Source organism: Rhyacophila brunnea, unplaced genomic scaffold (genome assembly GCF_057557595.1).
Source record: "Rhyacophila brunnea isolate RB1 unplaced genomic scaffold, BYU_Rbru_1.0 scaffold_11, whole genome shotgun sequence".
NCBI lineage: Eukaryota > Metazoa > Arthropoda > Insecta > Trichoptera > Rhyacophilidae > Rhyacophila > Rhyacophila brunnea.
In genome coordinates, this window is record NW_028232763.1 from 3092283 (window position 1) to 3107472 (window position 15190).

Here is a 15190-nt window from a genome sequence, read left to right on the forward strand (position 1 = left end):
AAATAGTGTATACCAAACTTTGCCAATCATACTTATTTGTTTTCATTGAACTACAATTTGAAGACGGTGTTAAGGGGGGACATGCTCAGCGTTGGTCAAAATGGAGATTTTGTTCTATTTTCAAAGCATGATCCTGGACATACTTTAAACGTTGTAGATAATCTATTTATATAATTTTGAAGCCTTTTTATCTTTTATATTTATTACCGTTTAAAAAAAATCGGTTAGGTAAATGTTCAAACACGCGCGTTAACATCATTTTACTCCCTACTTCAATTATAGTTTGTCAATTTATGGCTACGGCCGTATGTTAAAGCTTAACCACTGGGGAATGCCAAAAGAAATGGCGTATTTCAAAAAAATACTACCTTATTCTTAGGTCAATAATTATTATAAAGCAATCATTATCCGTAAGATGTTTATCACCCTTAAATGGCCAAAAGACATAGCTTATAATGAGTATCTTTAGAATTATCTTCAAATGTGTTAATCTTGCCCATTTTTTGAATAATAAAATGCCAAATTCTTGTCAAATTTGGGATCACAGAGATTATCAATATAATTTTTTATCGTATATATTTGACTATAATAATGTCAATATAAATTATACTGATGGTTTTATAAATGCGTTTAAAAATTAATAAATGTAAAACATCTTAACACCACTGCACATTTATGTACTGAAATATGACTATATTCTAAAACATTAGTACTATTTTACTACTATTTTATGTAATATAAATAGTTTATGCAGTCATCAAATGTTTAAAATAAATATAAAATATAATAAGGCTTCAAAATTATATGAATAGATTATCTACAACGTTTAAGGTATGTCCAGGATCATGCTTTGAAAATAGAAAAAAAGCTCCATTTTGACCCACGCTGAGCACGTCCGCCCTTAAAGAGTTTTAAAATTCAATTAAACCCTGCCTAAATCAAACCATATCTAATAGTTTACGTATGCTATGGGCGATTCTACAAAAATAGTGCACATTTTTTCAGTCATAAGTATTTGTTTTCGTTGAATTAAGAATACATAATATTACAGTATTACAGATGGTGTTCGTTAGTTTTTTTTAAATTCATCAAGCCCTGCCAAATCCAAACCATTATCGACAATATTCTTCTATCCATAAAATATCTAAAATGATGTATTGTTTAATGTTATAATTTTAGATATTTTTTTATAGAATAAATATTTATTTTATAGAAAAAGTTTAGTGTGCACTATTTATGTCGAATCTTAACAGCCTACCTCCACCCTTAGCCACTGATATTACGTAACATATATGTAATAGAGATATCTAAGGAAAGAATTAAGAGACAGGTAATTATTTTTTTTACGATAAATGGATGTTCGCCACTTGCTCAGCCTATTAGGTCCATACCCTGACTCCAAACACACATTGAAAAAACAACATGTGGATTTTGTCAGACCCGGGATCCGACCCCAAGATCCACGATAAAATACGCCGACACGTTACTGCTCAGATTTTTATTATGTAGGTATATTATTTCAACTGATTTCGTGAGTTGAATTATTTTTATAATCTAATTTTTAATTTGTATTGTATTTAAAAAAGTGGAGGTAGACTGTTAAGATCCGCAATAAATAGTCCACACTAGACTTTGTCAGTCATACGTATTTGTTTTCATTGACATAATACCTACTACTATTCCCACATGGTGTTGGTAAAATCCTGAGAAACCAAGCCATATTAGATAATAGCAAAAAAACATTTTAATAAATATACTTATATAAAAATATGTAATTAAAATACATGACTAAAGATATTTTATAGTTAGAATAATATTTTTATCTATTATAGTTTGGTTTAGGCAGGGCTTAATGAATTTAAAAAAAAACTAACAATATGTGTAATATGCATTCTTAATCCGACGAAAATAAATAAGTATGAATGAAAAAGTGTGCACAATTTTGTAGTGTTGACCAAAATATACCAAAATCATTATGGTTTCGATTAGGTATGGCTTAATTTATTTTTAAAAATGAACCAATACCATCTGTAAATTGTAGTCTTAGTTCAATAAAAACAAATACGTATGACTAGCAAAGTTTAATGTGCACTATTTATGGCGGATCTTAACAGCCTAACTCCACCCTTCGTTTTTTTTTTTTTTTTTGAATTATTAATAACCATGTCCTTGCTTTTTCGTACAAGGTGGTTTGTTAGTAATTTTGAACAATCACAAACACCCAGGCTTTGAGAAAAACACATAAATGTTTTTGTCATGACCAGGAATCTCCACCCTTCGTTACTGGTACATGCCTATATTAAACATTTGAAATATTGAATATTTATATTATATCGTCAAGAAAACTTAGTAAACTGATTAAAATATATATTTTTTTAATATAAATATTGCCTGGCATGTTTGACAATTTCAGTGTTTTGAAACACTTTGAAGATCGATAATCTAATACTTCATTTAAGAATCTCTGGTATAAACAAAGTATTGCAAATGCATTCACGCAACATGCCTACACTGTTGTCAATTATTTAGAAGTACGGGCAGAATTGAGCATACAATTGTTTGTCAAAGTGTAGTACCTACCGACATGACTGTTATAATAATTTACAAGTGGATGATAGAACTAGAATGATCAGTGTTCACCTTGAATGTATTTGGGTCGAGTTTAACGTCAGTGGCGTACATAAAGTCATCTAACAAAAGGATAAATAATAATATTTGCGTGCTAAAATTTGTTTAAAGAAACGGCTGAAACTAATCTAACAGGGTAGTCTTTTAGGGGCGTTATATAAGTGCAATAATATAGTCAGCGCTCTAAATGGAAAAATTTACGAACCGGAGCGTTCGACAGTTTTCTGACGATTTTTACATAGTAAAGTTATCAAAGTTTATGTGTTTTTTTTTTCATAAAAATAAGTGTGTTAGATTTTCTAGTATATGGCATATTCAGCTCAGACGGTCAAATTATTTACTCTACGAGACAGAGCGATAATTTTACCGATTTCACGAATAGGAACGGCGCTCCGGTGCGTTCCGATCCATTTCGAGCCCTGAATAAAGTACAGTGAAGGTGAACCTATAGCACGCGGAACGATTTTTTCGTGGCACGGTGTTGAAGAGAAAAAAAATGATTACTTAATAATTAAAAAAAAAATCAAAAAAGTTTTACAAATACATATAAGTCTTACTTGGTGTATTGTATAATATTAAAAAATAATGACGACATAGCCATGCATATTTTCTTCGGTTTTTGATAATATTTACTTATCGATGCCCAAACGGAAATGACGAAATTTATGTATAAATGACAGATCGCATTGTATAAAAAATACCAGGCAGATACTCTTCAAGAACAGGTATAATTTAAATTGCATAAAATGTCGGTCCATATATTTTATCAGTGACGTCCCGTGGTGGTAGGCAGATTGAGCGTCGCTTGCGGGCGGCAGTTACTCGAAGGGCGGCAAATCGAGGAAAATCATTTGGTATATATAGAAATAGCTAAAATTATTTTCTTTACGTCATGTTATACAATGATAGTGTCTATAGTAAATCTGTGTATTGATAAACGGTACAAACCAAATGTGTCAGGGGAATTCGCTTTTTATACCTAAATTTAATAATGTATGTTTTAGTGGTACCTAAGTGTAGGTATATTTTGTCACTAATGTATCCATACAACACATTTCTTAGATATTGGAGTCATGAAAGGATAATAAAAATGCTGTATAAAAATATGGGGTGGCATTTTGGTGCTGCCTAGGGTCGGCATTTTGTCAAGGGACGTCACTGTATTTTATGCGTCACATATAATATTATAGCACTGACCTCATCAGGCAGCGGAGGAAGCTGCGCCGCGAACCTCTGATTTTGTTTGATTTACAGTAAATTTACAATACTAGAGACTACTGTAGCGAGAGCACGTCTCGTCATAAACAACCAAACTAAGTAATACAGTTATACTCAAGAACTCAATTATAATTTTTGAACGTTTTTTCATTATTTCCCTATGCACTGCTCGGCACGTCAGATAGTCAAAAAATAATATTTGGGAAATATTGGCACGCGTACGTAAAAAGGTTCGCAAACCCTGATATAGTAGATAATGTTATGAGTTACATGCAGGTGTAGCACGATGGAGATGAGCATTTCATGCAATGTTATATCCTTTATCTGGATCCTTTGTGACAATTTACTACATATCTAAATGGTGTAAGATTTATTGGCAGAAAAAACGATGAAAACTAATGTAGTTATATTTGTCATGGTTCGATTATTAACTCAACTAAACACGTTACAAAAAATAGAAAATCTAATGATCTTTTATCAATATAAGAGAAAATATTTGTTAACCAGTTTGAGACTTTACATATTATTTAAGACATCTAACTAAACCAAAAAAGTAGTTTATAGATTATTCTCAATCTAATATTCGGATTTGTACAAAAATATCATAATATTTTTTAATGGATATAAGTTGAAACATTCCTCATCTTATGCACGATTGCACATATTGCGATATGTACCTTAGCTTTAAAGTGTAGGTACTTATTCTACGATCTTCTGAAAAGTATGAAAATTTTCAGTATTGTAAATGATTTTGATTGAAAGTGATTTTATAATAGTAACACCCACGGTGGCCGCGCGGTATAAGCGTTGGACTATCACGCTGTGGGTCTCAGGTTCGAATCCTGGGTCTGGCAAGTACACATATTGTTTTTCAGTTTGTGTGTGAGTCAGGGTATGGACCTAATAGGTTGAGCAAGTGGCTGACACCCATTTCTCGTAAAAAACAAAATCTGTTAATACAAACCTCTACTCTGTAGAGGCCCATATGATCCTATTAGGATCGGACATGGTTAAATAAATAAATAAAATAATTATAATAGTAGGGAATCTGTGAGAAAACATTGTAAACACAAATTGGGTAAGAACTTAATTGAGACAATATTTTGTAGACTTGGATCAATGATAAATGAATTACTTTTAGGGTAGATAGAGGACATATAATTGTGAGTTCTTCCAAATTATTAAAGCAATCAAAGTAATCGATGGGTATATACCTACAGTGAGTAATTTACTGACGTATATGCCCGACGCACTGACTGATTTTGAGGCTTTCTCCAGCACGAGTGAACACCAAAAATTAAACATTTTTTGTACTTAAACAAAATAACAATATTACAAAACTAAAAATGTAGGGATTCTGTTATGCATTGAGAAATATTGTACTTACGCTTAATTTGTTAGAAAATTAATATGCATCTTTTTAGATTTGGTATAATTAAAAATACATATCGACCGTGTTTAGGAAAAAGGGCGTAACCCTCACAGAACAAATTTTACAGGTGAGGCAAAAAACGTTTTTTGAGAGATTTCAGTTTAATATTTTTTTTAAAATAGGCGCAGACATTGGGTGTATGATGATTAATGATTTGGTGTAATATATTTTCGATCTAATGATAATTAAAGAAGTTATTACATAAAAATCATTAAAATTGAGGATAAATGCTTTTTTCCATTTAATCCCAATTAAAACCTGAATTTAGATAATAATTCGGTATTTGCGGCTTACTTTCTTTTTATAGAACGTGTATAAAGTTGTATACATTGTTAATATCTAATAAAAGCACTTTTCGAAAAATCGAGGGTTACGCCCTTTTTCCTAAACACAGTCGATATGGATGAAGGTCCCTTTCTAATTTTTCTGACAAATACGTTGCGTAATTTTCGTATTTAAAAAGAAAAACTCCTCTGGTTAGATTTATAAAATTAAAATATATCATTGCAGTTTATTTCGGCGATAAACCTTATAAACAAGAGAAATTTAGGTACTGTTCGGTTAAAGCGCATACAGCGGAAAACGCATTTTGAAAATAGCCGATAAACTGGATTATTTGTTAGGTTAACCTAACCAAACCTAACCTAACCTAACCTAACCTAAACTAACCCAAACTAACAAATAATCCAGTTTATCGGCTATTTTCAAAATGCGTTTTCCGCTGTATCCGCTTTAACCGAACAGTACCTAAATTTATAATACTTATTTCAAGCTATGCTAATAAAGAATATTCGTTTTTCACCTATCATAAATACATTGTACAAAGATCACATAGGTAAAGTAAAAGCATGTATCATAATATTCAACAAAATACTTTTGGTAAGTAACCTTTGGCAGACGTCCATAAATATTTCATTCTAGGCGAATATATTAAAATAATGCCCAACCATTATTGTTTGACCGTGAGTAAAATTTATTCTTTGATTGATTCAAGTGAAACTTTTGTCATTTTAAAAGCCAAAGTGTAAAATTGTTTATAAATTCATAGAACTTGGTTTTATGCAGAACATTTCCCTCAGCATGTATATTCATAATTACATATGCGTAGATATATGTTATGTTACTTATTTTTTTGATTATTTGCCCAACTACCGATGCAAAATTACTCGAAATGTAAAGATAAAATATATATTATGTACTTAGGTGGGTTATAAAAATATAATAAATGAATAGTATTATTAGTATAAAAATGACTTCAGAATTCAACTTTTTACGTTAGTTCTGTCGTCTGCTGTACTTAGTTATCACATTAATTAGTTATTAGATATATTGATAATACAAATAGGTACAATGAAATATGTACATTTAGTTCTTCGTAGTGTGTTATGTTGTTTGTGTATTTAATTATTTATCAAATAAAAAAATGAATTAATGGGGGAGCTGTCAGGGCTCTAGCCTGGGAAGCCAGGCTCAAGGGGGGCGTGGCAGGTCAACCAGATAAGTAAGATAAACACAAATTACAAATTTGCTCTAATAGTTAAAAAAAAGTCTGTTTTACCACGCTGTTATTTTAAAACATGCGATTCTAGGATACAATTTATTTTTATTATGTCAATATTCGACAAATAATAAAATTATTCTTAACCCGACAACTAACCACAATTCAACTGGATGCATAAATACAAAAAATCGCTGAACATACAATCAATACCATTTTTATCTCAAACACCATTTGAAAAACGCTATTTTAGAGTATCACAGTATCGTTAACCTTGGCGATAGGTAGGGGGCCCGCTAAAGATCCTGGCCTGGGGTCCCCCTTCAATATGTGGGGTCCATGTTTTGTGTATACATTGGTTTACGTGTGGTGTGCCGTGGGTGAGAAAAGGTTGCAGAGCACTGCTTTATCAGACTGTCAAACAAAATGCTACAAAACAAGCAGAATAGGTAACAATTAAATAATAGAAAAATGTGATTATGTTTATTTTTATTTGTTATTGACAAATAAAAAAATTAAAAATTCGTCTACACTTAGTTAGTACCTACGTGCACAATTTAATCAATTATGATATCATAACATACAATTCTCATTTATTATAAAATAATAACAAAGCACGGTTGGCGCTTATTTTTTTAAATCACTTTTAATTAAGTATATAAATATAATACAATTATTATATTCTATTAAAATCGATAGTTTTGTTTACTTATTACTTTTGTATACTTATTTTGTCATTTACAGAGGTAAGTATGTTATATGTAATATTAATTTTAGATGAGAAAGTTTCTTCTAAAAATAGTGATAGTATCAGCTACATTATGAATGATAATATTATTACAATAATATTTTATTATTGTCGGCAGTTTTGGTTTTAACTTTACAAACATATTTCAAAGATGTCACTAAAAAGATTTTATACAATAAATTATAATATTTTTTTAAATTATTGCGTGTGCCCTTGTAATTTTTTTATAAGTACCCACTCATTTTTATAGATAATTTAAATATGCACCCCATTTTATGCACGGAATGTAAAATGGCTATTCGTTGCAAATAAAAGCACGACGTATAAGTTATATACCTACATTTTTGTATAGTGCATGGATTATGGAGAATCATGCTAATTTAATCACGTGCTTATTTTTTGTTGAATATAGCATAAAATCAATCTGACATTGACGATAGAAATTTTGAATCAGATACAATCTTTTTTTTCCTATTTTTAGCTTATTATAATATTTTATTATAGAGCTTCTTTATATAAATCAACTGTTTCCAAACATTTTTGTCCCTCTAACTTTCTGAACCTCAATTTTATTATCTATTATCATAAGAAAATTATTAACACCTTAGTAGTAAAAATAGTAAATCTGTTACCTAATATATTTTATATACCTACATCTTAAGGGGGAGAGGCATGCCAGCAGAGAACCTAGCGGAAAAATACGAAGCTTGCAATTTGAGATTTTTTTTTGATAATTTACAATTTCAACTGTATTAATTAATAAATCTGTATCTGAAAACATTAAAAAGATTTTTTTTTAATTCAAAGATAAACTTACAATTGTAAAAAAATGTAATAAAATGTGAATTCGTTGCAGGGTCACATCTTATTATTACATTATATTTTATGGTCATATTTATTATTAAAATTTGTTTTTAATTTTTCGTCGTGTAGAGTTTTGAATAATTCATCGTTTCAGTATTTTTAATATTTATTTTAAAAAACATCGATTTTTATAAAAATATAAATGTGTATACTTGCCTAGGAAAAAATCACGAGTAGACCTCCAAACCTGTCAACGCCTCAGACCTCCACGTTAAAAAAAAATGAGAATATGTTTCATGGAAATGCTTTAATCCTTGGTAGATGATGACTAATAAAATAGGTCAGTAGGTACTCAACAAATTTGCAAAAAAATTTGAGACTTAAAATAAAAGGGGATGGCATTCTAAGTCTGGCTAAGGGTGGCACTTTGCTTAGGGACATCACTGTGTCGAAGGGCAACAGTTTTCTACCATAATTAGCATAACATATGTTTGAAAAAATGTAATTATTTGTACGGCAAAGGGTATAGATTCGGTTATGGGCAAAGGGCGCCAGAAAACATTTTTAAATTTACATTTTGAGGCAATAATTTTTTCGTATTGAATTGCGTGTTTTGTAATTCCGTCACTAGATCTCTGTAGCTGCACTACACTCCGCCATAAATAAACAAACGAAATACAGTCTCCTGATTATTAAGGGGGAGAGGCACGCCAGCAGAGGACCTAGCGGAAAAACACAAAGGTTGCAATTTAAGATTTTTTTTTTGATAATTTACAATTTCAACTGTATTAATTAATGTATCTGAAAACAATAAAAAGATTTAAATTTTTAGATAAACTTACAATTGTAAAAAAATGTAATAAAATGTGAATTCGTTCAGGGTCACATCTTATTATTGCATTATATTTTAAGATCATATTTATTATTAAAATTTAGTTTAAGTTTTAGATTTTTTGTCGTTTAGATTTTTGACTAATTCATCGTTTTAATATTTTTTATATTTATTTTAAAAAACATCGATTTTTATAAAAATATAAATGTGTATAACTTGAAATCCTTTTTATTTATATCAAATCGAGCTTCAATATTGGGAGCATGCCAAATATACACATTTATATTTTTTATAAAAATCGATTTTTTTTTTAAATAAATATTAAAAATATTAAAACACGATGAATTTGTCAAAAATCTAAGCGACAAAAAATCTAAAACTTAATAAACTAAATTTTAATAATATATATGACCATAAAATAAAATGCAATAATAAAATGTGACCCTGCATTGAATTAACATTTTATTACATTGTTTTACAATTGTAAATTTATCTTTAAATTAAAACAAAATAAAAATTCTTTTTAATGTTTTCAGATACATATTAATTAATTACTACAGTTGAAATTGTAAATTATCAAAAAAAAATCTCAAATTGCAAGCTTCGTATTTGTCCACTAGGTTCTCTGCTGGCATGCCTCTCCCCCTTAATAGCTCGATGGTAAAATAGTTTCAATAACCGCCGCCGATATAAGATAATTAATACCTGTAATAGAACTGTGATGAAAAATTGCGTAAATTGGGCTTACCCAGATAAACAACTGGTTTTGGTTTTTGCAATTATTTTACGCTGTATCTAGATACACTTTTAAATGGCCGACTGTCCGCAATGTGTAGTGCGTTATTATTTATGTGTGCCGAGAGTAATAATTATATCACTGTTTTAGAATTCTTTAAACCAGAGATCTGCAACCTTTACTCCGCAGAGGGCGCGATACAACATTTAAAAATCACTTAGTGCACGTAAGATAATAGGAATGGCGAAGGGTGGAGGTAGGCTGATAAGATCAGCCATAAATAGTGCACACTAAATTTTGTCAGTCATTATTATTCATAGTCATACGTATTTATTTTATTTGAAATAATACTACAATTTACAAATGGTGTTGGTTAGTTTTTAAAGTTCCATTAAACCCTGCGAAAACAAACATAGATAATAATCAAAAAAATACTCGTCCATCTATAAAATATCTCAAATTATGCAAATAAATCATATTTAACTTTGAATATTTTATAGGTGGATAGAAAATGTTTTTTATCTGTTATAGTTTGCTTTAGGCAGGGCTTAATGAATTTAAAAAAATGAACTAACAATCCAACGAAAACAAATAAGTATGAATGAAAAAGTGTACACAATTTTGTCGTATCCCCCAAAGTATACCAAAAACTATTACGGTTTGGTTTAGGCAGGGTTAAATTGATTTTTAAAAACTAACTGACACTATCTGTAAATTGTAGTCTTAGTTCAATAAAAACATATAAGCATGACTAACAAAGTTAAATGTGCACTATTTATGGCGGAATCTTAACAGCCTACCTCCACCCTTTGCTACTGGATAATAGTACATAGGTATACTATTGATCGATTAAAAGCTTAAAACTCATTCTTAAATATCAATTAAATAAAATTTTACCACATGCGATTCTTTTTTATGTGTGTGGAACAAATTTAAAAGGTTTAACTTTTTATCAGAATTTACAATTTATTTATGAGAATTTTTTTTTTACAGAATCTTAATGTAAAGTGGTTTCTTTTTGTAGACGAGCACTTCACATCATATAAACATAAGATAAATGTATTAATTTTAGTACACTTTTAATTATAAATCATTCTTTAAATAAATTAGAATATTAAAAAAACGTTTTGTTTGTATAAGAAGTGAATATTTTTATTGTTTAAATTGGATAACAGGTTGTTGAAATACACGATTCGTTACAGTGAAAAGTTTTCAAAGAGAAAATATCGAGTTTTTTATTGATGCATTAATTATAATATATCCGAAACTGAAAAGCTCATACAAATATTTATCAAATAAGTGAAATGAGACTTTTGCAATAATTATTATGATTCTTAATTAGAATTAAAGGTGAATAAAGACGTTGATCACTTTCTATCCAATTCTCTTATGATAATTTATCTAGGAATAAATAAAAATAGTATTATCTTTATTATTTCACTACTACCCTTCGTGGGTAAATACGTCGTGAAAGATTTTATTTTACATAATATTTTACTGGTACCTAACAATGTACAATCGTATTACTTAAATATAAAGTAGATTCATAGTTTTCAAAATTATGATTTACATTCTATTTAATACATTTAGATCGCTCTAACTGACCTGTAAGAGTTAGGGGATGGCACGATAAGATAGAAAAGTAATGTAATGTGACACAAATTGTGTTTGTTGTGAAATAGGTATGTCAAAATAAATAATCGAAGTTATCTGCTTCAAATCAAGTATATTATACAAATTAATTAAACAAAGATCTTAAAACAATATGCAGATCAAGAACATAATATTGTAATGTATCTTAATAATGTTTCCGTGTTGGAAAATAAAAAAACATTGCTATTTATTCAGAACATATTAAATAAGTGTAAATAGACGTAAGTGTTCGGGAAAACTTTTGATACAACTTTCAAACAGTTGGTAGGTATGCAATGTGTAGGTACTTGTTCACCGAACCGATGTATCGTCGTCTGGACTAGAGGTTGTGATTGAGAATTCTTGAGAGATAATCACAAAAGGTGAATAACAAGATATAAATTTTTCATAATTTCGAGAAATTATCAACGCGAATCTCAGTAAATCAATATTTTTTATAACAAAGGGTTGTTGAAACGGTAAAAGAAAGCTGTCGACTGAAACCGTAACTTTAAAAATCGGTCCACATAAAATTTCGGTCGGATTAGTTAAAAAAATAAATAAAGATATTTCTCAAGAGTTCTCGAAATTCTCGAGAAATTAATAAAATTAACCAATCTTAAATTCTCGAGAAAAAGTCGAAAAATTAAAAATTACATGCTCTAATCTGCACTAGACACTATTTATTACATTCTATATTATAATCTAAATATTTGGCAACATCAGTAAACACAATATAATTCGTAGCATCACTCTGCTTAGTTGCTGTGACCTAAAAATTCCCTTATACATAATAAATTATACTTATACAAAGAAAAACAATAAATTGTTTTGTTATACACATTTTAATTAAATAACATAATTAAATAAAGTAGATAGTTTATCTATATGTAATTAATTAATTTAATTCGTATTTCGTTATGTCAAGTAGTCAAAAAAATATATTATTACGTTATCCAAGTTGATTTAGCGATGATCTTAGTGATTGCTTTCTATCCAATCTAAATATTTAGCAACATCTGTAAACACGACATAATTCGTCGGATCGCACGTCTTGCTGTTTATTTGAGATACACTAACTGACACCAGACCCCTCAAGTTCCAAATTACATCTCCCTCAGGAGTATTTTCTGGAAAGTACATTCCACCACCACTGTCACCGTTGCAAACACTTGTTCCGTTCCTGAAACCAGCACAAAATGTCTTATCACTTAAGAATCTTTCAAAGAAAATGGGATAACTTTGAAGACAGTCGAAATCGGTGGCCACTGGCATAATTGCTTGTCCCAATTCAATTGAAAGAACACCTGTTTCAGTTATGCCCCATCCTACAACAGTGCCTCGTTTTCCAAAAATAACTGACTTATCTTTTTTCGACTTGTCCCACATACAAATCGGTTGAACATATTCACCAAAACTGACTTCAGAAGTAAGTTTTAACAATGCTATATCGTTAGCAAGAGTTTTCACTGAAAATCCACTATGCAGTATAATTTCATAAACTCCCTTTTCTTGAGATGCGATGTCTCCTCCGATGATGTTGTACTTTCCGAGAGATACATACAGTCTTTCTGGAATCACTTGTATGGCATTTTCTACTACGCAGTGACCAGCCGTGACGACAAGTCTTTTAGATATGAGAGTTCCTCCACAAATATAAGATTGTTCAGCTGAAGAAGCACTTCTTGTTCTAAAAATAGCAGCATGCCACGGCCAATCACCTGGCTTAGTCCCTTGCGCATTTGTAATTAACTCACTAAACTCTAGTTGTTTTTTACCACATTTCTTTGCTCGTTTTTCAATGGCATTTAAAGATGTTGCTATATTTACGGATCCTCGTATATATGGATCCCAAAATCCAGTCTTTACTCCGTCAGGACAAAGCTCTTCTTCATGGACAATAACACTTAAAAGATTTGGAACCGGTTTTCCTTGTTTACCTCGGACGATAATCGAAGGATCGTCTGTTGTTGTAGTGTGCACACTTATTATGAAGATTCCTCCTCGCTCATCAATGCGACCAAATTCACTTATCAGTGTTATATTAACATAAGAGTCAAATTTAAGTTTGATTTTGGAACCGGCTGGCAAACTAGGAATATCTGGAATCTCTTTTGTTTTGATGCCAAGAAAAAATTTGCTTTCGTCTTCCGGCGGTTGATTTTGTTCAAACGATTCATAAACAACAGTCGTGTTGTGGCAGGGATACGCATGAATTAATGGATTATCAACCAGAGTGGCTCCGTCACTTGTTATTATTTCACATACTATTACCATAAATAACAAAACTGTCTGCTTATTTACTAAAGCCATGATCGGATACTTGTTACTCAACTACACTGATCACGGATTTACGAACATTTGAAGTAAATCAACACAATTCTAACGAGGGGTTATTTAAAATAGTTTTATAGACAAAAATACCCAACCGATCAGATACGCGAATTATATTTTAATGACATATTTTGATATTTCTTCAAGTAAAACCAGTCACTCCGGTGTCCGACCAGTTTTGAAATATTTTTCTTAATATGTCAATAGATTATGAGCAGTGGTTGACAACAGGTCATGCTCGACATATTATTAAAATTTCTTTTAGAAAATTGATATTTTAGTAAGAATTTATTATTTACTTTAGTGACACCGAAATAAATGTTTTAATACAATAATGCAAAGTTTACATTGATAGATTTAGATGCCTAAGTAAATTTATAAAACAGGGATTGGCTTTCATTGGTTCCATCAAAGCAATGAATGATTGTATACACGACTGTAATTTATTATGGTGTTTTTTTTTTAAGTTTAAATAGACCGTATTTTTATTTATTTTTTAAATTGAAAATTTTTACGAGAAATTTCTGGTATATTGCTTATATGCTACGAATAATGCTAGAGTAATGATTAACACTTTATACTAAAATTTGGACTATACCTAACTCCAACTACCTATATAATAATTCATGTTACCTAGTAATATATTAATTTTATTATCTTGATTTAAATAACAAATCTGGTTACTCTTTTTTGACGAAATTTGACATGTCTCAGATGGTGTAGTTGCCAGGGGCTAAGGCTCTGCAACTTTTTAAGTACGAGCAGAATTTCCACTTGCCATGGGTTCGCCATTTCTGGCTTATAAGATAAGAACACTTTATGGTGTCACTCTATAGTAATTATATTATGTGCATGTTTCTTTGATTTTTCATAATTACGAATTTGTGAACAAAAAACTGTTGGATCTATATAAATTTAGAATCCCATAAGTATAAAAAAAAGTAAAGTAGATTTAGTTTAAAAAAGTAAATTACCATTTTTTCTCCTAAGCGTGGAGGCTATTATTATGAACTGCCTTTTTACGGGCCCAACCCATTGATTCTACTTAGTGTTGGGTATTTCCCGAGAAAATCTCAATCTCGAGATTCGGGATTTCCAGAAAAGAAGTCTCGAAATATCGGGAAATTTAAAAAAAAACCTGTAAAAATCCTAAAATCAGTGTAAAAACAGTCAAATTCCAAAACATATGATTTTCTTTATTTACGTAAGAAGACAAACAAAATACAAGTAGGAAAATAAAAATAATTTAAAACATTACCTATTAAAATGGAATTTCAAAAAACACAGGCTGTGAATCGCTGCGTCTAACAATCACGAACGCTTTTGAG

At 30.1% G+C, this 15190-nt stretch overlaps 2 protein-coding genes across 3 annotated transcripts in view; one reads left to right on the forward strand and one right to left on the reverse strand.

The window, feature by feature from the left end:
• Positions 1 to 15190, forward strand: part of LOC147078283 (ATP-binding cassette sub-family G member 4) — a 102940-nt gene that overhangs the window by 26240 nt on the left and 61510 nt on the right. The window lies entirely within an intron of this gene.
• On the reverse strand, positions 12371 to 13980 carry LOC147078284 (chymotrypsinogen B-like). The gene has a single exon (XM_085958173.1). It carries the CDS (start codon positions 13839 to 13841, stop codon positions 12507 to 12509), a length of 1335 nt encoding a protein of 444 aa, XP_085814299.1. The 5' UTR covers positions 13842 to 13980; the 3' UTR covers positions 12371 to 12506.